Source organism: Chelon labrosus, assembly GCF_963514085.1.
Source record: "Chelon labrosus genome assembly, chromosome: 2".
Lineage (NCBI taxonomy): Eukaryota > Metazoa > Chordata > Actinopteri > Mugiliformes > Mugilidae > Chelon > Chelon labrosus.
In genome coordinates this window covers 24855239-24879529 of record NC_140338.1, presented here as the reverse complement: position 1 = coordinate 24879529, position 24291 = coordinate 24855239, and the positions used below count along the sequence as shown (strand labels likewise).

General features: G+C 42.5%; 1 protein-coding gene across 1 annotated transcript; it reads left to right on the top strand.

The window, feature by feature from the left end:
• The first annotated feature begins 1159 nt into the window (after window positions 1–1159).
• Window positions 1160–23845, top strand: rnf38 (ring finger protein 38). Its single transcript, XM_084569736.1, has 13 exons — window positions 1160–1294; window positions 2296–2965; window positions 14082–14143; window positions 18462–18664; window positions 18753–19122; window positions 19215–19379; window positions 19657–19827; window positions 20276–20461; window positions 20576–20679; window positions 20800–20884; window positions 21006–21127; window positions 21236–21335; window positions 21552–23845. Exons 2-13 carry the CDS (start codon window positions 2380–2382, stop codon window positions 21612–21614), a joined length of 2217 nt encoding a protein of 738 aa, XP_084425862.1. The 5' UTR covers window positions 1160–1294; window positions 2296–2379; the 3' UTR covers window positions 21615–23845.
• The last annotated feature ends 446 nt before the right edge of the window (window positions 23846–24291 follow it).

Sequence of the window (24291 nt, the reverse complement as noted above, 5' to 3'; positions counted from 1 at the left end):
GGACACTGCCACAGCGCATTAGCTTGTGTGTGATGTGTGTGTGTGTGCTGTGTGTGTGTGTGTGTGTGTGTGTGTGGAGGCTTGCTGCTTGTGGGAGACAGGGAGGGAGGAGTGAGAGGAAGGAGGGTGGGAGGGATATTTGCATATCATCAAAGTAGGGAAAGGGAGTGTAATGAGGAGAGAATGTGTATGTGTGTGTTGGGTGTATGTGTGTGTATTAGAAGTGGTGTTGATGGGCTGGGGTTGAGTGTGTGTGAAATGAGAGAACAGGACCAAGGGAACCGGGTATAGGAGGTGAGATAGACGAGGATGGGGTGAGGTGAGTGTGCGTGAAAGAAAAGACTGAAAGAAATCACATAAATGTTTTCCCTCACTTCCCACACCATCACATCCTCCTAGCCACACATATAACATAATAGGAATCACGGATGTTTCATGCAGGCCTTATCCTTATCCTTTGACAGGGCAGCCTTTAAATGTTTCCAGAGAGATGTGTTGTGCCAGCTTCATCGGCTGCTGTACGAAAAGACAAATTGCCATATTCAAAAACATTTCACCATTTTAGGAAGTCTATAAGGAGACAAGCCTTTTCAATCAATGAGAACTTTACGTTAGATTCTTTGAGTTGATCTACCCCGGCGATATAAAACATATTAGGGCCTAGCATTTAAGATTAAGGCCAAATAAACCAGTTTTTAGGTTTTTTAACTAAATTTCCGCTTCTGTTGGAATCTATGTTTGAAGCTATTGTAAACTAGTAGCCTAGTTAACTTTTGCAAACACAGCGAATACTTATTTTTAAAGCGAACTTTCGGCTCCAGAGGAAACAGCTGCAATGGGTAGGCTTGGTATTTGTAAATAAATAATTTAAAGCCCCTTTTAGCCTGCCTCTCTGCTATCCACAGCTTCTGATTTAACAAGGCATAAGAATCAATTGCCGATCCTAAACCGGTTCTTGTTATCAGTAAAGTAGCGGTTTTAAAGTGAAATTAATAATTAAGAAAAAGAAAAACGTCGAATGTGTAATAGTCTGTCGCGTTGTTTTGTTCTCTGTGTGTGAATGGGGCGCGGTTTATGCTAAAATCGACTACAAACGCGCTCTGTTTGCTGGCATCGATTGGTCTGGTCTTGAGCGTTGCAATCCGACTTGAGCGTTGACGGTCTGTCACATTTCACGCTGACACCAGGCGAACACAGGGCTCATACACTCACATTCACATACAGTCACACGCAGGGCTCACAATATTATCGACAGATCCAAGTCAGGAGTACAGCGGAGGACACCACATTGGAGGTAAGTTGTTGTTAAAAAAAAAAAAAAAAACTACTCCGAGTAGGGTTTTCAGCGGCGGACTCAGGCTGGGTCATTTCTTAAGATCGTGTTAATTTTAGCCGTGGTTCTTTCTTTGTAATTTTAGGTTTCACCACTTTTTATCTTTCTCTCAGCGCTTTGCTGCTCGCCCCTTTACAGCCGGGAAAACATTACTGGCTCACCCCAACGGAATGAAATTGCTTTAGGTTTTAGTCAAAGCCTTTTTTGTTTGTTTTCTGACAATTAACTAAGCATTTTAAAGGGATTCGAGGCGTGGGTGGCTAGCTACGGGATTTTTCTCTGTGTTGGTCGGTGGAGGAGGAGGGGTTGATTCGGCTTGCCAAGCTAGCGAACGACATTACGCAGACTGGCCAAACAACTTTAAATGGTGTTTAAAGTGGATAAAGTTGACTTAAACTCAGTTTGGGGACGAGTACGATTTAGAGAAAGCGACAAGGTATGATAAAAAGATTGTTGTACTTTTAGAATAAGAATAATAACGCGTATACCACGGTATGCTACGCGCACTAACGTTAGCTTTCCCCTCCGACGTTAGCCTCCCGAGAGCTAGCGAGCCATGGCCGTAGTCGCCGCTCGGTTGTTATCAAGTAGACGATGCCGGTGAACCGAGAGACAAATGTCGTCACAGTCCTGTGAAAACACAATATTATTTAGGTAACTCGTTGCCTGTAGCTGTTTTTAGGTAAAACAAAAGGTGGTATCTTGATCAGGCAACGTTGTTTAACGTTAGTTGTTGAACCAGTTTGGTGAATCACCGTGTTTAGTTAGTAGTCCTACTTAGACAAACTTGGGGGAAGTTAACTACCCAGCTAACTCAAAATTACAGCACACGTTTGATTTAAATAAACCCGTTTGTGTAAAATTGTTTAATTTGATGAATGTTTTGATGTGTAGTCCTAACAGTGGGTGCCTCGCAGCTTCGTTCAACTCCTAAACTTTATTATTTTTTTTGTGTCTTAAAGGGTCTTCTGTGAGAGGAAACGAGAGGAAAATCTAAAAAAAAAAAAAAAAAGAGAAAAGAAACAGAGGAAATCCCCCGAAAGGAAATGCCAATCGCAGCCGCTGGACAGCCAACGACTCAGGAGCCCAGAGTTTTCCCCCGGCTGCCCTCCACCCCGGAGCCTGTCCCTAAAGGGGCTGATTTATTCGACGAGGCGGGGGCGGCGGAGTCGGCGGAGCGAACAGAGTACGGGGGCGCGCAGGGGGGCAGAGGACTCGGGGGCTATAGTTACAGCCAAAGCGGCTCGAGGGGCTTTGTACAGCCCGGATCTACCAACGGCTCTCCGCCGCAGTCCCCAGCCGCGTCCTCCTCTTTTCTCTTCCATCCCCTACACCCCCACCAAATGGCCATGGAGCCCCCAAGGACTCGATCGCGTTCTCGCTCTGGATATTACCAGCAATACGGTGTGGGGAATGGCAATGGACTAACCGGCAGTGGAGTTATGGTATCAAACCACCATCACCATCAGCAGCAGCAACTACATCCACAGCAGCAGCACGGTGCCGGTTGCGCACCACTTGGAGCTCACAGCAACCACCCGGAGAACCAGCAGCGAGCCCCGGGAAGTAACGCCTCTCCCGGCATTCAGAGGCTGTCTTCGGTTCCCGGAGCGCACCGCATCCCGGCTGCAGGTAAATGTCCCCACTTGTCATTGTCACTGACTATGTATGTGGTGGTGTATGCTCAAATAGAGAAAGAGGTGTCTCGCGTTTTATTAGACTTTTATTTCCACACAGTCTCCTTGCTGAAGTGATAGAAGTGGAGGTGTTTAGTACCTTTTTAGAAGCAAATTGAGAGAAGGAGGGGGCAGCCCAGAGGTTGGCATGACTGTAGTGTCTGTGCATGTGTGAACACATTTGATCTATTCTAATTAGACGGGGTGTTTTTATGTGCTTGCCACGGAGCTGTAGTGTGGACGTGGTGCACAGTTAGCACATGCAGTAGGTAAATGAACAGCAGTCTGTGGTGTGGACTGGGACAGCCTCAAGCCAGCAGAGCTACTGTGCTTAGTTAGTTAACCAGACTGTGTTTCTTAAGACACTGTAGTCTACTTTTAGTCAGTTACAAATGTTGATGTGGCTAGGTAAAAAGCCTTACAGCATGTAGGCTAATCTTTGTCTAAACTAGCCATGGTTTATTCTTTTTAAATCATTGGTACTTGGAGTAAAATGATTGCTATGTAAGCCTCAGGGTTGGCTGTGTGGGCCACAAACATGAAATTGTGAACAAGAAATAACAAATAAAAGAGTCTTGCTTCATCTGTCAGTCTCGTAGCGCACAGGTACAGCATGGCATTTTAAGTTAACAGCACTAACTAATACAGACTTGCTTTTCTCGTGCAGATGCTAAAAAAATATAGCACTGTCAATCTTCACCTGAGGTAGTGTAATTAGTGTGGTAATTACTGACGAATGTTTTCGTAAGCAGTGTGGACACATTCTGTGTCAGGTGGAATTTCACATTCACAGAGGCTACGGGAACGCTTTTCTTTGACTAAAGCTAATAGCACATCTAACAGGCTTCTCGGGTTAGGAAAATACTATTGTGGTTGACACCAGTGGTATTTCAGAGAATGAAGCTAATACCCAGAAATCCACATAGAGATTATTTTTGAACGCGTGTTCTAAATTTAATTGGAATTAAAATTAAAATGTAAGCTAAATGAAAAGAGGGATTGTTTTGGTTTGTTTTGTTGAGGTGACTTGACAAGCACTCCATGAGAGATTCATGTATAAGTTAGTGCTTGGTTAACTCAGTCACAGTGATATGACAGTAATTTGGATTAAATGACAAATCGACATTCTACCAATCCAGATTCCACACATAAAGTCATAAGTCTGTAGCATTGGTGACAGTGACTTGCATATGTGTGTACACAAAAACTGCAGTGAAGTACTGGAATTACCTGTCTGGGAGTGTGAGAGCAAGAAAAAAAATCCAGCTGAACCCACATAAACAAATAAGGGCCCCTTCTGGACTCCCAGACCATAGGTTGTCTTCCTTCTGGGTTGACTTTTTGGGTCACAGTGAAACTTAGAGTTTATACCTTTGTCTTGGCAAGATGGCAAGGAAATGAGGCAATTGATTTAAATAGATATAAATATATACGTTGGCTTGCAGTTTCACACTACATCACCAAAGAGGTTGTTGTCACCATCCGTGTTTATCAGTTTGCTGTGACCCGCGACCTGTACTCAGTCATTGTAGCTTGGCTATGACATGCTAGCTCAAAGATACCTCAAATCAATGTATATATTGACAATAATGTATTTCCATCCAAATTGATTTTTGTCCAGAAGAGGAGGCACTGGCAGTAGTAGTCCACAGACTATCTTCAGCCACAGCACATAAAAGAACATTAATTGAGAAAGAATACATATGTACACGTTTGTTTTTGTAAGCTACTCTTAACTGTATTCGTTTAAGTAGGATTAGAAAAGTCTGAGAGTAACAAAAGTGCAGATATAAAAAAGACAACTTTATGCTTCCCTTTGAAGCTCATTAAATGCAAGTTGTGTTTTATTTAAATCATACTGTATTTGTTTTATTTTTGAGTGCTATTTACATTGTAGCCAAAGGAAGCATTGATACTAATTTATAGCTGTATACAAGAAAGAAGCAGCTGGCTTGCTGGAGCTTTCCCAACGCAACACACCTTTTATTAGACCCGATTTCCATAGCTAGAATTGGTCTAGCTTGTTGTGAGAGTGTGAAAGAGAAGGAGAGATACTTGATCCATTCTTCCCATTCTAGTCACCTGCATTGGGAATGAAAGATAATGATATCCAGTACACTCCAGTCCCTCTTCTCCCTCTCTCCTTGTGGTCTGTTGCAATTCTTTTGGTCCCATTTCCTCCTTTGTGCCTTGTTCTTTCATGCTTGTTCCATACTATCTGTCTTGCACACTCTTTTCTTTCCTTGTTTTGACATTTCATCTTATATACGGTTCGCATGACTGAAACTCAAGGTGCAGAAGAGAAACACAGAAAACACAGAGGAGTCCATGCTTAAAACTCTTGCCAAGTTGGTTCAATCGGATAAAAACTTTCACTCTACCACTTGACACCCTACCCGGATTCTGACCCACCTCTGTGGCAGCCCATCCTCTCGTACTCCCATTCTCTTCTCCCTCCCCTCTGGATCAGTCAACCCTTTCTGTACCCCCCTGGTGCATTCTCTTTGGCCTCCTCCCTCACATTTGTCTAATGGAGGGATCGTTTTAATGGATTGCCCAAAGCGGCAGAGAGGCAGACACTCCTGCCACTCTACCCTTCCACTCCACTTCTATCCTCTCCATCCTTCTGTCTGTAACAGAAGTGAAAACATGCACTCTTGTTTTTTTTTTTGTTTTTTTTAAACTTTTCTTTGTCTTGTCGCCCAGGCAACCCCCTCCAGTTTGGAGAGAAACTCTTTCAATTGTATTGACCAAGTAGCAGGGGATCCCTGCTACTCTGTCACTACAAATAAACAACGGAGCGGTCACTTTGGTCAGCAAGAGGAGATCTTTGGAATAGTGGCGAATGACCTTAAACTAGCCCCACATCTACGGAAAGGACTCTGATTTGGTTTGGAAAAAATACTTCTAAGAGGGAGTGGTAGAGAGAATGCCAGGTCGCTAAAAGCCTAAAGAAAGGTCGGTATACAGAGAAGAGAAAAAGGCCAAGAAGAGTTCAGAACTGCACTGGAAAAAAAGGTGGTTTAAAAAGAAGTCATTGCTGGGATTTGGCAGTTATACGAGTGCAGCGAGGAAGTGCAGCACATGAGTTTTAGGAAGGTCAGGCACAGAGAGGGGATGAGGAAGGAAGGGGGGAGATAATTAGACTGTGGCCAGGGAGTAATGGCAAAAGGAGGATGTGAACAAATTTCATGGACTAGGGCTCACTGTGAAGGAGACATTGCATGTCATGAGTATTGCTGTAAGCAAAGCACAGAGAAGAAGTATGCCTTGCGGAGAGCATTTGAGTGTGCAACCTGGGAGGAGGCGTGGATACTGTGACTGGGAAGAGAGATGAAGAATTATTAGCTGGGAGCAGGTGGAGGCATGGAGACGGGAGAGAGACCAGGACTAAGTTTGTGGGTGCAGGTAAAGGCATGTGTCAGAAAGGCATGAATACATGTTGAGTGAGTTAAGAAGGAGAAGGACGGGAGTCGGGTGCTTTTTGCTCTTGCTGTTGACATGTTAGCCTTCTGTCTCTGTTTATGTAACTGGGGATGTCCACCGGATATGGCTTGGTTGTGTCATGGATGCAAATCAATGGTTCTACTGTCCTCTGGATGAAGTTCAGAAGCAGATAGATATGCCTTGTTCTCTGCATCACCCTGTGTACACTGTTTGCCCTCAACCCCTAGTATGAAGTGTCATTGCAGCTTTAAGTGAAGTCAGTCTTCACCAGCCATGGATGCTGGCAACTCTGCCTTTTCTCACTCTTGTATTTTAATCTCCAGTTACCATTGTAGAAATTCTATGCTTTGCTTGTCATTTCAACATAACCTCTCTCCATGCCCACTTCGTTCAGTCCCTTCCTCCCTCTGTTTTAACCAGCACACCTCAGTTCACATGCATGTACTGAACACCCTACTGAAAGTCTGCATATGAATTAATCGAAGCAGTAGCTAAACTTGTTTTTTCATGGGTTTGTCCCGTTAGAATTGTAAGAAAACCTTTTTGTTTCAAACCGTACTTACAACATACTTCACTTGTCTCTTAGCCCACATATGGGCTGAGTGGGTTCCAAACAGTCATCACTTTGACAATATATGGCTGAAAATGCTACATCCATTGAAGACTTTGTGGAGTTGTAATTTGTCCAAAACAAGGACTCTTTAAACGTACTGTGCATACAGATGCGCAACAGAGAGATGGAGCAAGCTGCAGGGTTGATAGAGAAGCGTCTGAGATATTTCAATGAATGACCAGGTTCTGTGATGTTCTGATACCCTTTTCTTCCATCTTCAAGTTTAAAATATAAGCATTTGAAACTATATATTTTAAATGGAATTATATTCTTATTTTTGTGAACTTGATAACTCAAGAAGAATACATGGTAGAAATGGCAAACTATCCTCCACAGAATAGATGGTCTGAATAGATTTTAGAGCTTTCTATTTAAATTTGCTAATGAACGAGGGGACACAGATTTCCAAAAAATGCTTTTACATTTTAACAAACTCAAATCAACATCTATGTAACACATAAACACATGCAAAGTAGAAACTTCATATTACCACAGGTAACCCACACTGGTTTCATGTGCATTGCATATTCACGAGATAAAACTAATTTGATAAATTTGTGAAACTTCTTCTCTTCTTGTTAAGAAATGACATACTGCTCTTTTTTTAATTGAGATTTTGGCAAATTATAAGTCAATCCAAACCAGTTAATTCATGTTTTTGTTTGGACTTGTGTGTACTTGTGTTACTCTGGTATTTCCCTCATCGAAATGAAGTGACACTGACTCCTTCAATTGACAAGCGCAGTGTCTCACAAAGTAGCAGTTAATGAATACTTATTAATGAATCAGAAATTTGACATTGGCAGTGACGTCAGTCATGGGCTTATATCTCCTCAGTTTTGAGTTTAAATCAGTTGAAAGCTCAGTTTGTGACAATAGTGTCAAGAATATGATAGAAAAAGAGAATTAAGAGCATCATCTGCCCTTTTTCTTCCCGTCCCCTAACTTTTCGTCTCAGATGGTTTCTGTCCTTCGAAGGAGGAGAGGTTGGTTGTGAAGTCAGAGTGGAGACTGAGAAAGCACAGGGGGAGTGGAGGAGCGGTTCGCTGTGTGTATTTTGTGTGTCTTCATGAACTTCTATACCGACTTGGTGTGTATGTGCACACGCCTTGTTTACTTGCTGCCTGGGTGGGCTGTGAGTGGGACTGTCAGAAACATATGCACACAGACTAGAATGACGTCACTGTCAAAACATTCTTCCTGTCAGGGACCGAGGAGAAGTTGACAGGAGTGAAAGGTAGATGCCACATAAATTAATACGTTGCATGCAACTGGAAGGAACACTTTTACAAACTAATAGTCTATGGGGCTGTTATTGGCAGTGAAACTGGACTGGGTAGCATTACACTCAGGAAGGAATTGCCCTTGAGCTGCTTGTGTGAGTTCGAGTGCTCCCAGCCTGTTGTGGCATACTTAGTTTAAACTATGTTAAAAGCTTTTTTTGGTAAATTAAAACTGATTTTGAATGCTTCTTTCCCCTTAGTTTATAAAATAGCTTTCACAGAATCAAGATGATAATGATGATAATAATATGTTAAGTTCTCAAATTTAAAGTGAACACAGAGAAACTTCTCTATTGAGTAGGATGTGAAAAACAGTCTTCAGTGATTCCAAATTTGAAATAAAAATGCAATCAAATCTGTCTCGCATAAACTGCATAATTAAATATGCCAAGCTCAGATAGATGTCAGATACGGTTTGGGTAGAAAGGCTAAAACCAAAAGCAAAATCTCATGTGTGTAGCGGTGCAACACACAGCTGAGCACGATAACAGAACAACATGTGTAGGGAATTAGTTGACCTACACCTTCCTTTTCATTTTCACAGTGCAAGTTCCTATTTTGGCCTCCTATGCAAACAGTAACTCTGCAATCAAGCATGTTGCGTGCGAGTTGAGAAGAAAAGGGTTTAGGAGCAACCTCAAGGACTGCAGCAGTACTGGAACAGAGACGAAGATAATGAGAAAGATAATGAGGAAGGAGATGTAGGAGGACAGTGAAACGGGAGAGAATCATTCTCATTTCTATATGCACACGTCAAGCACGTGTGAAGCAGGTAATGGCTGGGCAAGCGGTACATGCCCACCTATTTTAAGCCTGGATATCGGCTTGTTACTTGACTGCTTTGCGCTAAGGTGTGAAGTGTGCTGTGACATGTGTTCAGGGGGCGGGGTGATGTGAGCGGTACGTGTTGGTGTTACACATATGTTCTGTTGTTTTTTTACTTTCAGTATATGTAAATAGGTAAAACTTCTGCAGCAGTCGGTGTGGGTTCTGTCAATTTAGCCCTTTTTTTCCTGCTGTGCTGGTGATTTGTTAAGTAAGCCTGTTACTTATCATTCACCTTATCTATCCAACCACCTTGTCTGTTCAACAGCTCTCTCCTGTGTTTTTCTGTTTTGACTTGAGAGAGGAAGAGGCTGTTTAATAGAGAGACTGCAAGAGAGAGGGTGATGGAGATCATGGACAGAGATGGTGCGATAGGGCATGGAAAGGAAATGTGGATGCTGTGCGATAAAGCAGCAGGAATATATGGGAGAGAGACAGGCCGGCAGATAGGGAAATAGATCGGTAGCTGGGAGGGATGGTGATGAAGTGATGGAGAGTGTGAGGAGGAGGATGTGTAAGGAGGGTGTCTGAGTTGAGTGCAGGGGGGAGGGATGAGAAAGGGAGGGAGAGGTGGAGGAAATGGATAGAAATAGCTGATGCACTCTGAGGCGTACAGAAAATCAATAGCAGCCAAGAGGGGAAGCCACAACCCCCACCCTGCTCCCTCTCTGGCTGTTCCCTCACCCTCCACTGCTCTCTCCCTCCAGTCGTTCCTCGTATGCTTTTTCCTCCACTCCATGTCCGCTCCTGTCTCCTCTTCCTCTTCAGTGCCCTCACCCTTTCATGTGCACTTCCAGTCCTGTCCTCTTCTGTTGTACCTTCCATTTTCTTTCTTCTTGTCATCCACCTTTTTCTCCTTCACACCTCCCCCTTCATCCTCTCCTCCCATCACTGTTGTGTTGGTTTACCTGAACAAACAGCTGAAGTCAATGGCAATTTTCTGCAGCCATTGGGAAGGTGTGTATGAGTGTGAAAACAGAGTTTTTTTTGTGTGGTCAGCGAGCTTAAACTAGTGTTGATTGCTGTTACTTTTTCTACATTTGTATGGCACACCTTTATAAATGTAACACAGAGCAGAACAGGCTTTAAAATCTGCTCCAGTTCCTTTTTGTTTGCTTGCATATATTTGTTTGGTCAAACTTTGTGCTGTGACTTTCAAAGTCTAGAGGTGGATTATGGTAAATTCTACATATGGTATATTTAGTATAGTAAGTCAATATATTTCATATTAATTACTTTGTATAGCAGAAGAAGAAATGTGAAAATAAATAATAATTTGGTAACTCTCCATAATGATGCAGACTATTTCCTGTTAAGACGACCATGCCTTTCTCTCTCCGTGATGGACACCATCTCACCCACCTTTAAATTTATAAAAATAGCAACTCTGCAGTCTATTGTTGAGAGAACAGTTTTCTATATGTTCACATATTCAAAGCTTGTTTTCTTCTCCACAAATCATGGTCTATTCCCAAAAAGTGAATGCCCTTTTTCTTGTAAAATTGACGTAAGATAACATCACTCTCAGGTTATAGATATTTTACAGTTACCATAGAAGAAACAACTTGAAAATAGTGTGTAATTGTGACAGAAATTTAGGGTTGTTTTCTGTAGATATGCTTTTTCTTAACCAGCCAATAATTTAGCAAGTTTCCTGCACTTGATTCAGTTTATTCTAGTAATTTGTGTTACAGTTTTTTCATCATTCAAGATTCTCTCGTCTACCCATCCCTTAATCTCTGATCCTTTTCACCATTTAAACTCACGTACACAACATTCATATCTACTTTACGTACTACGTGCATACGTCGCCAGTATCTTTCTAGAGGTGCACGTGGGACTGAGTGGTGTGTACTAAGCTGCTAGTCTCATGCCTTGTTCGAACTTTACAGTACAGGTGTGAACACACCGAGGACGTATTGAGGTCACATTTGTGAGATCGGATCTCTGACCACATTTGTAGGTCGTCTTGGCCACTTGTGACCACATTCTTTCTGCCGTGTGAACACATAAGGTGTCCTGGGCCACATTGCGCGCTGCATTTTCACACAGCCAATCGTCCAGTAAGTGAGGTCTGTTCATTAGCAATGAGAGCCTTTTAAAATATTCTGTCCTTGCAGCTGTTAACTAGCTAACTAAATAAGAAGTCAATCTAAACATGAATGAACAAATGAAATTACTTAACATGAGTAGGCTGCGTCAGATTAAAAAACGTCTTGTGGTGAATTAGCAATGTGATCATGTTGGTGTATGCAAAGTTTCCATATGGAGTTAAATATTTCGAGTGACCGAGTATTTACCTTTATTACCGGAGATTTTTCATTCACTGCTGATCAGCAGTGTTAAAACTAATACAGTTGTTGAGGTATCTAAAAACTGACACCAGGCTGGAGAAACATTAAAAAGTAACAACGTGAGCGAGATATTGCATATTTTTTCAACAGTTGTACAAAGGGGATCATTATGACACACACACACACAAAAAAAAACACAGTGCTGTATGTGGCTCCTAAACAGCAGTAGGTAGAGATCCATTAGAGCGAGCGTCAATACTCATCTGGGTTCCAAATGAAGTAACCGACGCTGAACAGGGCCTCAGTGTGTTCATGTAGACCAGGAGTGCCCACGCGTTTTTGGCTTGCGTGCTACTTTTACATTGACCAAGTCAATGTAAAAGTAGCAAGTCAAGTGAGATATATATATATATCTCCTAAGTCAGATTAATTGTTGCTACAGCGTTAAAAGCTCTGTCCATCTTTGTTTTTATTTTTATTAAGAAAAATTGGTGCACTGCAGCTTTAGAAAAAAAGCACTGTCCCTTTAAGAAAGGCAGTGGTCTTGAGTAGTTGTTGTTGAAGTTGTGCATGGCTGCAGATGTGTGCCACTGAACTGAGGGCATGTTGCAATAAAAAGTGGAAAAAAAAAAAAAGATGAGCGTTTGTCTCTGTTTGTTTCGGAGGTGCAACAGATGAATAGATTATGAATAGACTAACATCTAAAACATTTTTTTCCAATGGCACGCGATCTACCCGCGCTGCCTTCACGATCGATGTATTGGGCACCCCATCTAGACAGTCCACTTCAGGTTGTTGCCTTCAACCATCTTGAGCTGCGCCGCTGTCTCAAGGTCTAGCTCTCATTCTCGTCTTTACTCAAGAAGTACACCAAGACTACACAAACAACCGTATAGCTATGATATCACATTTTGTAATACTGATACTGTTCCACCATTCAGCTTTCCATGAGGCCCTAAATGCAGAAACTAAATTGTGTGCCGTCTGTTAGTTCAACAGTGGACATGATGTCATTGAAACATTTTAAACCTGATCTGTAGCTTCTGTGCTCGGCTCTATAGAGTGACTCTAACTGAATGACTCGTCTCTGACTCAATTTACAGGATTCTGACAGTGTGCAAGTGAGACCATATTCAGACAGTGAGCTGGATTTTTGCCTATTGTGATCAGTGAATGAGTGTTGCACAGAAGAGCGCTATGCAGCCGGCGAGTCCCCATGAATGCTTCACCAGTACTCGGTCCCAAATCATCTCAGTGGAAACGGCCTTTTAGCTGCTTTTCACTACACTAATATAAGCTTTACTTACCTCAACCTTTTCAATCCATTTATTTTGCTTGCTCTAGGGATTGGAGCATGAGAGGAAGGGTTTTTTTTAAGGATTGAGAAATTCAGTAGTGAAAACCTCGCTCTTTCTGTCCCTTCTCCTACCTCTCCCTGTCTCTTCTTTGTTGTCAGTCATTGCTTTTCTTCAAAGAGAGAATCTGTGAGCAGGAAAAAATCCCACAAACAAACAGCCGAAAGGTGAAAAATACTCTTTTAAAAGGCTTTTTTTTTTTTTTTTGAATCTATTCCCTTCTAGTTTAGCCTTCTTCATCTCTATTGTAAAGGTAGCCTTGTCTGGAGTGCCCTTGGGAGTGCTTACCCTTGGTGCGTATACCGCTGTTACCATCTGTGGCGAGGACGTCCCCAACTAAAGATGTGCCCATGACAAAGGGAAAACAAAAGCCAGAATAAATAGAAAAGACAATAAAAAGATGAAAGGATTGTGGAAAAACAAAAGAGTAAAAGTCTTAGCTGTGATGCAAGCGGCGGTATCATCAGAAAGCTTCTCTAATCCAGGATTACTGTGTTTATTTTGTGTGTGTGTGTGTGTGTGTGTGTGTGTGTGTGTGTGTGTGTGTGTGTGTGTGTGTGTGCCTACATTGACTGCCTCTGATCTAAGAGCATATACCATATGGGTTTTATTCGGTTTTGTGCTGTACACACTGTCAACACTCTCCCTCACAAACATGTTGTCATTGTTTTTTGTAGTTGTGTATTAAATCCCAGTTACGTTAGAACAATGACAACAAAAGGATTAAATGCACTGTATGGAGATAAACAGGGGTCTCCACGCAATGACTGGGTATAATGTCACTATCGGTTTCAACAATAGGTATTACCAACATGTTTTGTAAACACATTGATATAAATCATTATTACAAATAATACAACAATGATGCAGCAGCACAACACCTTTTTGATTGTCAGGTTCCAAACACGTTGTATTTCATCTTTAAATGTGGGAAAGAGAGGGGGAAAAAATATTTGTCTGACAATATGTTAAAGCCAAATAACGTTTTTAGCGGCTTATTTCAACTGTTGCAGCAATTCAAGGCTGTCGGCTCACACCACAACTCAAGGCTTGTTCTTGATGTTTCACTGTACTTTGGAAGCTGCTGCAGTCTTCTCAGAAACGTATAGAATTACTCCTGTTAATTAATTTGTGAAAATCAGATGTGTTACTGTTACGAAACACAGAACGTGGCAAATCCTTGAGCAAGTTTAAAGAATAATAAGAATAAGAATCTTAGTCTTAGTTTTTGACCTGTCTTTCCTTCTCTGTGCAGGAGCCTCTGGTGGGTCCTACCACTGCCACCCAGACCATACGTATGGAGAAGAAAACGATAAGGTAAGCCACATGATTTTATATAAACTGAGCGAAAATTAAAAATTAGTTTTCTGTCTTTTTCTTCAGTGATAAAACAAAGGTTTTAGCCTCGACATTTTTGACAGCATAGCACAATAAGCAAATATTGGCTCTGCTTTATGTTTAACCCATGCTAGTATTGTTGCTAAACACATTATGCAGCTTCGCAGAAACTATAGCATCATGAACCTGTGGCAACAAAGAAAGGGGAATGTGCTGCACATGTATAAGCAAAATCTTTATTATCAGTTGTGTTGACATTCCACCATGTGTTTTGGTTTTTATTTTAATGTTGTGAAAAGGATGCAGTAGGAGCATACCATGCTTTTGAATGAACAGGTGATAGCCAGTTGTTGCCTGGCAGCCAGCTTGACGTTTTCCCAACCACAAACTTTTCGTGGGGGAATTCTGGTCTGGAGTTGCTCCGCTTTGGAATTCATTATTCCAGGTGAAGATTTGCCAATCAAATGGTTTTTATGCAGAGACAGACAGAGGAGTAACTGTGTATACACATCAGCTGAGCACCGCTGAGTTGACTTGATTTACAACAAGATAGCTGCTGTCGGAAAAGCAAGATGTTTAGATTCTGCTATATTGACGAATGATGGACAGCAGTTAAGGTATATGTCAAATTATACGTCAAAATACATGGCTCTGATTATCGTATGGCATGCAGAGGTGTTTTTGTTTCTCTGTATCGGTTGAAACACGGCCCATAATGACCTGTTACCAAACTCATATTCAGTCAGAATTACACCAGGCTAGACTGGTTGTAGGAACATTCTTACCGCACAAAACATACAGATCGATTCATTTTTATAATATTAATACTTACATTTACAAGGGGAAAATCCATATTATGCTTATGTTCAACATAGTATTGATCATTTCTGTAGTATACAAGTGTACTTCAGTAAATGGTGAGCAAAAGCAAGCAGATGAAGTGTAGAACAGTGAAGGAGGAGGAGGAGGGGGAGGCAGGATGCTGAGGAAGGTGTTGGTGAAAGCTTGGAGGGAGAGAGGGAAGGGAGGGAGGCGAGGCCGCAAACAGGGAGGGGGTATTGCTAATGATTTCACCTCCAGCTGTGGAACTTGGTTGGAGTGAGAGAAGCAAAAGGAGGGGAAGGAAGGGAGGAACAGTTGCAGAGGAAACAAAATGGGCTTTGAAATTTTGTTGATGGAAAGAAAATAAGTGGGGGAGGGAGAAGTGTTTGAGTGTTAGTGGGAGCATGTCTGAAAATATTAATGAATCTGTAAAAGCAAATGACCATATTTGCTCGGTGTGCAGAACAGATGAACAGATTCTAGGGCTGGAAAAGAGTAACTTGGGCTCAGTTGTATTTTCCTGGTGTGTATTTGCATGCACACTGTGGGACTGTCTTTATTTTGGTTCTCAGCAATGACAGGGAAGCCACAACAGCTGTTGGCCAGAGTTACTGTGTGTGTGTGTGTGTGTGTGTGTGTGTGTGTGTGTGTGTGTGTGTGGGAGTAGATGCATGCATACCCCAAATGTGGACATAGTGAAATAAAGTGTGGCAGGGTGTGTCTGTACTTCTGCCTAAGGACATCTGTCCAGCCTGGTCTGTGCACACACTGGATATGGACACAGTGAGGAAGAATGGGAGGATGTGTGTGCAGTCTCCACACTGTCAGCACTGCAGAATATAGAGCAGTTCACAGTTTTTCCAGGCTGTGCTGGGAGTCATTGTGTTTGCTTGTCTGTGTGTGTTGGCATGTTTTTCCCTTCTCATATTTTCTAGTTTTCGAGGACACAACTGACGTACAGTACAACGAGATCTCAATTAGAACATAAGGCCATGTTATAGCACATTGCTAGAGGACACACACACACTCCTTTGTCTGACAATGCTCCCCTCCCACTAACCCGGGCAGACAGGCCCATCAAACTTTCATACTAATGGGCGATAGTCTGCATGTGTTAAGACCGACTGTATGTGTTTGTGCTATCTAAGAACCTCTCTTGTCCCTTCAGATTTAAACCCAAGGTCTCGGACAGTCTAGACGGGCAAGGGAAAAAGAAGAGTGGAAAAGGGAAGAGGGGACTAAAAACGGGGTCTGGGTTATCTGATGGAAGCGAAGGGGGGATGGGAAGAGGTTTTTGAGGAGGGTGGGGAGAATGTGTGGTGAGGCTGGCTTAGATATGAAAATGGGCAGAGTAGATGTCCCAAGGGTTTTGGGGTTGGGGCGAGGCTGGTAGAAAGGTTGTGAGGGAGGAATGAAGAGAGGTGGGGGTGGAAGTGGATGACTGGTGCCCTCCATCCCATGCTCTAATAGACATATTCTCGGTAGTGTTGGTCTATGTTGGTTTTGATAAGAAAAGCCTTGTCTTGTTTCTATTTTTTTTTTTTTTTTAACAAAGTGATTTTTTCACACTACTTCTTGTCTATGTGACTTGATGATGAATTTCATTACAATATTTCTGTGTAATTTACCAAAAACTATTTGTAGAAGTTGTAATACGACTATAATTACACATGGCTTATGAAAAGCCAGAGGACCTCATTCTGTTGGAAACATTTCAGTTGAATTGGACATTATTTAAGTATCCTTTGAGAGCACTTACTTTGCTTATCCCCACAGTGTTCCTTTTTAAAAAGCCTAAGCTGAGGTCTTGTCTGTTTTGTTCGGTAGTTGAGGTCAGTTCATTCAAACTAATACGCACGGTACAGTATGTCTACGGTTTTTAGTTGAGATATGTTTAAGTCAAATAACATTTTCGTATTTTGATTTTTTTTCCTTTTTAAATAAACTGAATCGCTGAATGAACTGAACAACCTTGAATGTCAGATTTGTTCTGCCAAGTGTGTAGAGGTTGTGACTAGCAGGAATATAATATTATCATAGAAGCTATCTCAATGCATCATATCTGCGATTTTGGAAATGTTTCTGTCGTCCACATCCATTTGCCTTCACAGATCGTGGTCTACTTGACACAGACAGTCGGTAAATAATTAGAGAACAGAGTGTATTTTGAGAAGTGAACAAGGCAAGAGAGGATGTGGTCAGCTATAATATGTCTTTGGAAGAAGCTGAGGTAGATTTGCCTTCCTATCATCAAGTTTGCTCTGGTCAGGACTAAACGAAGGCATTGTTATGGTTTGTCTTTCCTGTAAACTGGTCAAGCTCATGTCACATCCAGTACTATGAGTGAGCGTTTAGTGTACAGTCTGTTTGGCCCTACAGCCAAAATACATTTCGTTCTGGCTTGTTCAAACGGCAGCGTTTGCCTCTGGAGGGCTTCAGAAGGTATTGTTCTTTATAGGCTGTAGACCTCAAACGGTGGCAGCTGCCCATGTGTGAATGTGAATTTGCGCATGTCTACAGGCGTTTCCATAACCGTGTGTGTTGCTGCAGTCTGCTCTCCAGCTGTTTCCTGTTAGCTATCACACTGCTCTCAAGGTTGCTGAGCTGTGTGTGTGTGTGTGTGTGTGTGTGTGTGAGTGTGTGTGAGAGTGTCTGTGTGTGTATTTAAAAAGTCACAGCCGCTGAGTCATTTTTATCACACTTTAACAACGTGTCTCTCCCACGAAGAGGGGAGATGGGCGCAGGGATCGAGCGAGTAGAAGAGAAAGAAGTGTTGAGATGCTAACTACCAGGAAACGTGTTTTTGCGTGTGTGCTCCCTCTTAAAGAACGTGTGTGTGTTCTTCAGAGTACAGCGAAGGTCCTCGTAAGAGAGGATGACTAAGATCTGACACACAGGCCTCTCTGTGTGTTCTTGCCTCACCCTGTGCCAAGTGTAAGAGTAATCCTTTGACAGTAAGTGAAGTGACTCGCAGATGAGTCGATGCGATCTATATGGTAACTCCTTAGTCACTTGTGACCTGGCTGACTACAAGTTCAGCTATGTCACTGTTTTCGTGTGTATCGCAGTCTTCTTTTGACTCCGCGGGAAAGTATTCGTCAGGCCATCCAGTTGAGGGCGTGTACTTGTAATTCTCACATGGACTTGTGAGTGCTTGCCTTGTGTTTGCATTTCCTCACTCCAAGAGGAAGTGACTTTGAACCCTTAGGGCCCCCGAGAGCTGGTGGTGTAATATGCTCTCTTTCACAAATGCATATACGCACACACACTGGATCATACAGGAAATGCCATGAGTCACAAAGGAACATAGTGCCTATGCAATAGTGGGGCTCATAGGCCAGAGAGCCTGTAAAGCTTGCTGAAATTGATTTATTTGATATGAGTGCTATGGGTCACTAACCACAATACCCATCCCTTCTCTCACCCTCCTCTTTTTCCCTCTCTCCTCCTCCACTTTCTACCCCTCCCTCTGCAGAGTGAGGAAAGTCCCAGTCCAAAGCGCCAGAGGCTGTCCAGTCAGTCTGTCTTGGAACAGCTAACCTCATCTGCCCCCCCACCATCCACCCCTTCTCCCCCCATACGCCCCTGGGAGTCAGGACCTCAAACTCGGAGACAGCCCCACCCCCACCCACACTACCACCAGGAGAGATGCCTAACTCCCGCTCGGCACAGACGCAGGTACGGTGCTTTCTTGATTTCTACACTTTCACTGCAAAAAGTTACCTTCGGGCCCTGAGTATAAAACTTTCCCTCTTCCCATTTACAGCCCACCAGCGAGGCGCCAACGTGGCCGTCTGTCAAGACCTCCCCGTCATGTGCCTCCCCATCTCCTCCCCCCCATCCAAGGCCCTGCACCTCGACTGTCTCCGTCAGGGCTCCAGGATGAAAACTACCACCACAACCCACATCACTCCACACACCAGACATACCCAACACACACCCCCAGCGTCTACGGTCACCCCCCCACAGCTGGTGGCGGAGGTGCAAGTCCAGAGGATCCCAGAGCCTTCCACCCCCCCACCTTACCTCCACGACTACTGCACCCGGCCGCTCATCACCACCACCATCATCATCAGCAACAGCATCATGCAACCCAGCAGCAACAAGGTGCCATGGTCCTGGACTTGCACGAACAGGTTAGTCTGCAAATACTTACATTGTTTGTGTGAGAACAGTAGGAGGCACGTGTCTGAGGTGTTGCTTAAACTCTGGTGTGGTTTCTCTCTAGCTGCAGCAGGCCAGTGTACCAGTCTCCTACACAGTGACCCCAGTCCCCCCTCACGGCCTCACAGCGCCTTTGTGTAGCGGTCAGCATCTTCCTCCTACATGCTCCTCCCAACAACAGGTCCCTGCCTGCAGTGTGGTCTTCAGCACTGGACAACATTATCACCCGGTGAGGGGAATAACACAGTGTGCAGTTTTCTATGAGTGTGTGCGCTCGATTCTTAATAAAAAGTACACTTTGTACTGTACAGTTTCTATTATGGCTCAGCCAGAGAAAAAAGTGCACATGAGGAAATTGAGTAAAATGTGTGTCGAGAGTACTTTCCTGCTTGGAGAACCTAGTTACTTTGCTGGGTGTGACTGCCACCTTGTGGCAAATTCAATTGCACATTCAATTTAAATGTATTTTGTCTTATTTCTGTCTTTGTCCTCCACCTTTTTTCTAGATGCTACAGGCATGTTCAATGCAACATTTGCCAGTGCCCTATGCCTTCCCCTCACTGCTGTCCAGTGACACTCAATTCCTGCTTCCTCCTCCACCTCACCTCTCTCACCACGCGCCCCACCTCCCCACACCCGGACAGTTCCTGCCCTTCCAAGCGCAACAGCCACGATCGGTATGCGAACACTTTATTATTGTGTAATTCATCTACCATTTATCTATATTAACTTGCATCGTTCTGTTGTTAAATGTGTTGCAATACATGGACAGATGCCAGTAATATTTGTAGAGTTGCAGATTTTAGCAATTGTACAAAGGCTTCAGAACACATCCAGTTCTAGCCAGACAATACAGATGTGTCTGTTGTCCTCAAATTATATTTGTGTACAATCAGAAGGGAAAAAAGCAATGAAAAACAAAAGAATTATGTTATGCTCAGGTTATTATTTTTATTTTCCCATTTGACTATCATTAACATACATACTGTATACTAGAAGTCGAAGAAAAGCAGAGAAATTATAGAGTAAATTGCACATGATTTTCTTTTTATCTTGATTTTGCTAAATGTCCTACAAAATGTTTGTATTTTCATGACACTTGCTTTTCTTTTCTCAATTCATCAGCCTCTGCAGAGAATTGAAAATGAGGTTGATGTTCTGGGAGAGCAGCTTTCAGTAAGTGGAGGCTTCAGCTACGCCCACCATCACCACCACCACCATCACCACCAGCCTCCCTCCACCCTGCCGCCCTCAACACCACTCCAGTTCCTTTCGCACCATGACCCCCTGTCACAGGAGCTTTTTACAGTGGTGAGTATATGAATTAAATTACACGTTTAGTCTGATTACAGTGTATGACTGCTGTAACATGATGATTTTACCGTAGATGTAATAAATATATTTTCTTCTTTCTTTCTTTCACAGCCCTATCCCCACTTTATGCCTCGCCGATTCCCAAGTCGGCGTTACCGCTCTCAGCAGGCCGTACCTCCATCTCCCTACCACCCCAGCTTCCTGCCTTACTTCTTGTGAGTGTTTTCAGGTTTATGTTGAAGTACACAGGTCTTGCAAGCATTTGGAGAATACCTCAGATTGGAAATTAATGCATTGTGTTAAACTTTGTGTTCCTTGTCTTCGTGCACCTACAGGTCAATGCTTCCTGTGCCCCCAAATGTAGCCCCTGCTATCAGTCTAGAGCTGGATGTAGATGATGGAGAGGTGGAAAATTATGAGGTAGGAAAAAATGCTGCCTTTCCATTCAGCCAATGATGTCGAATGATGCAACATCATGATGTAATGATGTTCTTTGAAAGCAGCTTTTTGTAAACCTTGTCTTTCTGTATGAACCCTCCAGGCCTTGTTGAACCTAGCAGAGCGTCTTGGAGAGGCTAAGCCCAGAGGTCTGACCAAGGCTGATATAGAACAGCTTCCGTCGTACAGGTTCAACCCCAACAACCATCAGTCTGAGCAAACACTGTGAGTACCTTTCTGTCCCGTTTCTCATAGGTATTGCAGATGTCAGATGTTAGATTTGAAATGTTGCCAGAAGACGGTGTGTAAATTTTACCAACCTTTGTCTTCCAGGTGCGTGGTATGTATGTGTGACTTTGAGTCTCGCCAGCTCCTCAGGGTTTTGCCCTGTAACCACGAGTTCCATGCCAAATGTGTAGACAAGTGGCTCAAGGTGAGCAAAGAAATTCATTTATTTGAATAACTGTAAATGTCTTTTCTTTCCCACTGGGCCCAAGTTCCTCTGTAATACACCGAATTTTAAATGTGTGTGTGCTGTAATCTTCTCACTTTAAACAGAAACTCTAAACATTTTCTTTGTTGTGGTGTTTTTGATACATTATACTTACTGATTTTCTTTCCCCACTCCTTATTTCTTTGTTTCACCCAGGCCAACCGGACCTGTCCTATCTGTCGAGCTGATGCCTCTGAGGTCCAGCGGGACTCCGAGTGACCTCATATCAACAACCACTTCTCCCTTTTGGATGCACCAACCAATCCGTGAACTTCTCTCCCTTTATCGTATGCCTCCGCTTACACATCCTGCCACGCAACTGGGACCAGTTCTCCTTAATCCTCCACTCTTAAACCCACATACACTGAACAGCATTTAGCAGTGGGAAGACTTCCTGTGACTCGTGCTCTCTTTATCACCGGACTTTGTACGCCTTCTGTTCGGGACTATTGCGCCCCCACTACTCTGCCTTCTGCTGATGGTTCCTGCTTACTATGAATGGCCTTTGAAACACACATACAGTGTCATTTTTTTTTTTTAACATTATTGTGAGCCCTTCCAAACTGATGCGACTTCTATGTAGTTGTACTAACAAACACTGAGGGGAAAAGTGGCAGTCCAAAGATTATAATAATAATTTGGTTGTTTTTCTTCGGGTTATTAACTAAGCATCCACAGCTTGGCATGCTGTCGTTTTCGCCAGACTCATTATGATTGAAGAGAATGAGTCAAATTTAATTTCTCTTTGTGGATTCTTGCATTCCTCGGTGTCAGAGCAGTCTGTATGGAGCAAAACATATATACGGTACACTGTGTGTCGAAGAGTGAGCTACTTTGTGACAGTGGAAAAATATATACTTTATTTTCTTTATACGGTTGTCTGTGTGCATGTGTTCTTGTGGTACAGTCCATTTACTTGCGAAATTTATTTTCCTCCTCGAGGTCAAGGGTGACGCCAGACCTTTGCAGCCAAGATTTGTCCAAAAATCAAAGTTTAAAATCCTTTGACAAAAAAAAAAGAATAATCTCTGTGTCACAGAAGCAAAGGTTAAGGGTTCTTGACATTTTCTCTAATACAGTATTGCCGAACTTAAAGACAACAAATCGAGGCTATTTGTCACTCTCTCACCATATCCACTAGGCTAAGGCATAGTATGTGACTACAGTTATATTATCCAGACCTATGTGGATTTATTGAAAATGTGACTGGATCTATCTTGGTACTGTTCTCCAAGCGTTGGCAGTCCAGTGTTTTCTCCATCACGAACAGGGAGCAAGTTTGAAGAGGCTTAAAAGATCACAGAGAAATCTACTGTGATCACTGGTGGATTTGACACTTCAGCACTTTAATATGTAGACTTAAGACCTACACTCTTTTCATTCAAAACAAACCACTGATAAGTTCTTCACGGGCGATGTTGCGTACAGGAATAAGCGCGAATGCATTAGAAAGAGACGTGTTCTCCACAGCTCCAGGTTCCAGTATCTACAGTACCACAAAATGTCAGCTCTCATATTCTCATCACACATCTATTTCTGTCCAACGGTTTTTGTTTTCACTGTATCATAATAATAACTTTATCTGTGTAAGGCTTATGTCAGCATGTCATACTAATATATATATTCACTTCAGGCACAGATCAGACTGTCTAATTTATCACTATTTAACACAGCTGGTATATCAAGATGGCAGCCTAACATAGGCCATACACAGTAGAGAATGCATAAACAGAAGTGTGTTGGGAGGTTCAGCCGGGCACCTGCAGTGTCTTACATGCGAGATGCCTTTTAAAAAGCTTCGTTTTTGTCTTTACCGTCACCGCACCTTCAAACCCACATTTTTGTTTGTGCATCGATGTCCGGGAAGAACATCATCTTTACAAAAACCTTTCTTCAGTGTTGTCGTTGTATAAAATCATGTGATAGCCATGGGAGTGAATGGGAACAGTATTTCCTCTCATCTTTTTTTTTCCCCAAGAGGTCATATTTGTTACTGTATGCATCCACTTTGTGTCTTAGGATTGTTTTGTTGTCGGACGGTTTTCTTTTTGTTGTTGTTGATGTTGCTCGGTACACTAGCAATTACCTCAGTCCCACTATTTATGTCTTTTCAGAAAACGTCGCAGCCAGTATGATTAGTGCTCACCAGGTTCATTTTGCTAATCTTTTCCATGCAAGGTTGTTTGAATATTTTTCCTTCAAACCGTGTGAAACTCTATTATTAAAACGGCGTCATAGTAGTTTCATTATGTATTATATCTGTAACCAAAATCATTTGAAGGCTTGTTATGATGATAATGAAATTTTTAACAAACATTTGTACATTTTGTATGAGAGTTATTACTAGTAATACTTTATTAAGTAGTGCAATGATTTTTTAATCCCTTTCCCCCGTCTTTTGGATTTCAAAAGCTGGTTCAATAATAAATGTATAACATCCTCTTGTAAAATACTATGCTTCCAGGTTCTTCTTTCCTCATCTCATTATTTTGTGTCTCTGCTTTTAAGATAATTATATTGTATTATCTTCAGAGGTGTTCTCACACATACTGTATGTCATGTGTTTTAGGATATATCCTCTTGGTGGCAGTGTAGTTCTGTCATCCAGGGGGCACTGGTATCACCGCTTGCTTTTATTTATACCGTGCTAAAATTGTTCATTTGTTACTTTTATGATCGGCCACGTGGGCAGTTTGTCAATTCAGTAGATTTGATCAAAATGTTTTATTCATGTTTTAATCTGCACACAAGTGTCCAGAAAAAAATGGGTACACTGTTGGCAAGCTGTCACAAGGTGAAAAAAAGATTAATTTACTGAAGAGGACACACACTGCTCCACATCAATCACTGTATTATCAATCAGTCTGGTTCAGTGGAAATAGAAAAAAACGTGGGG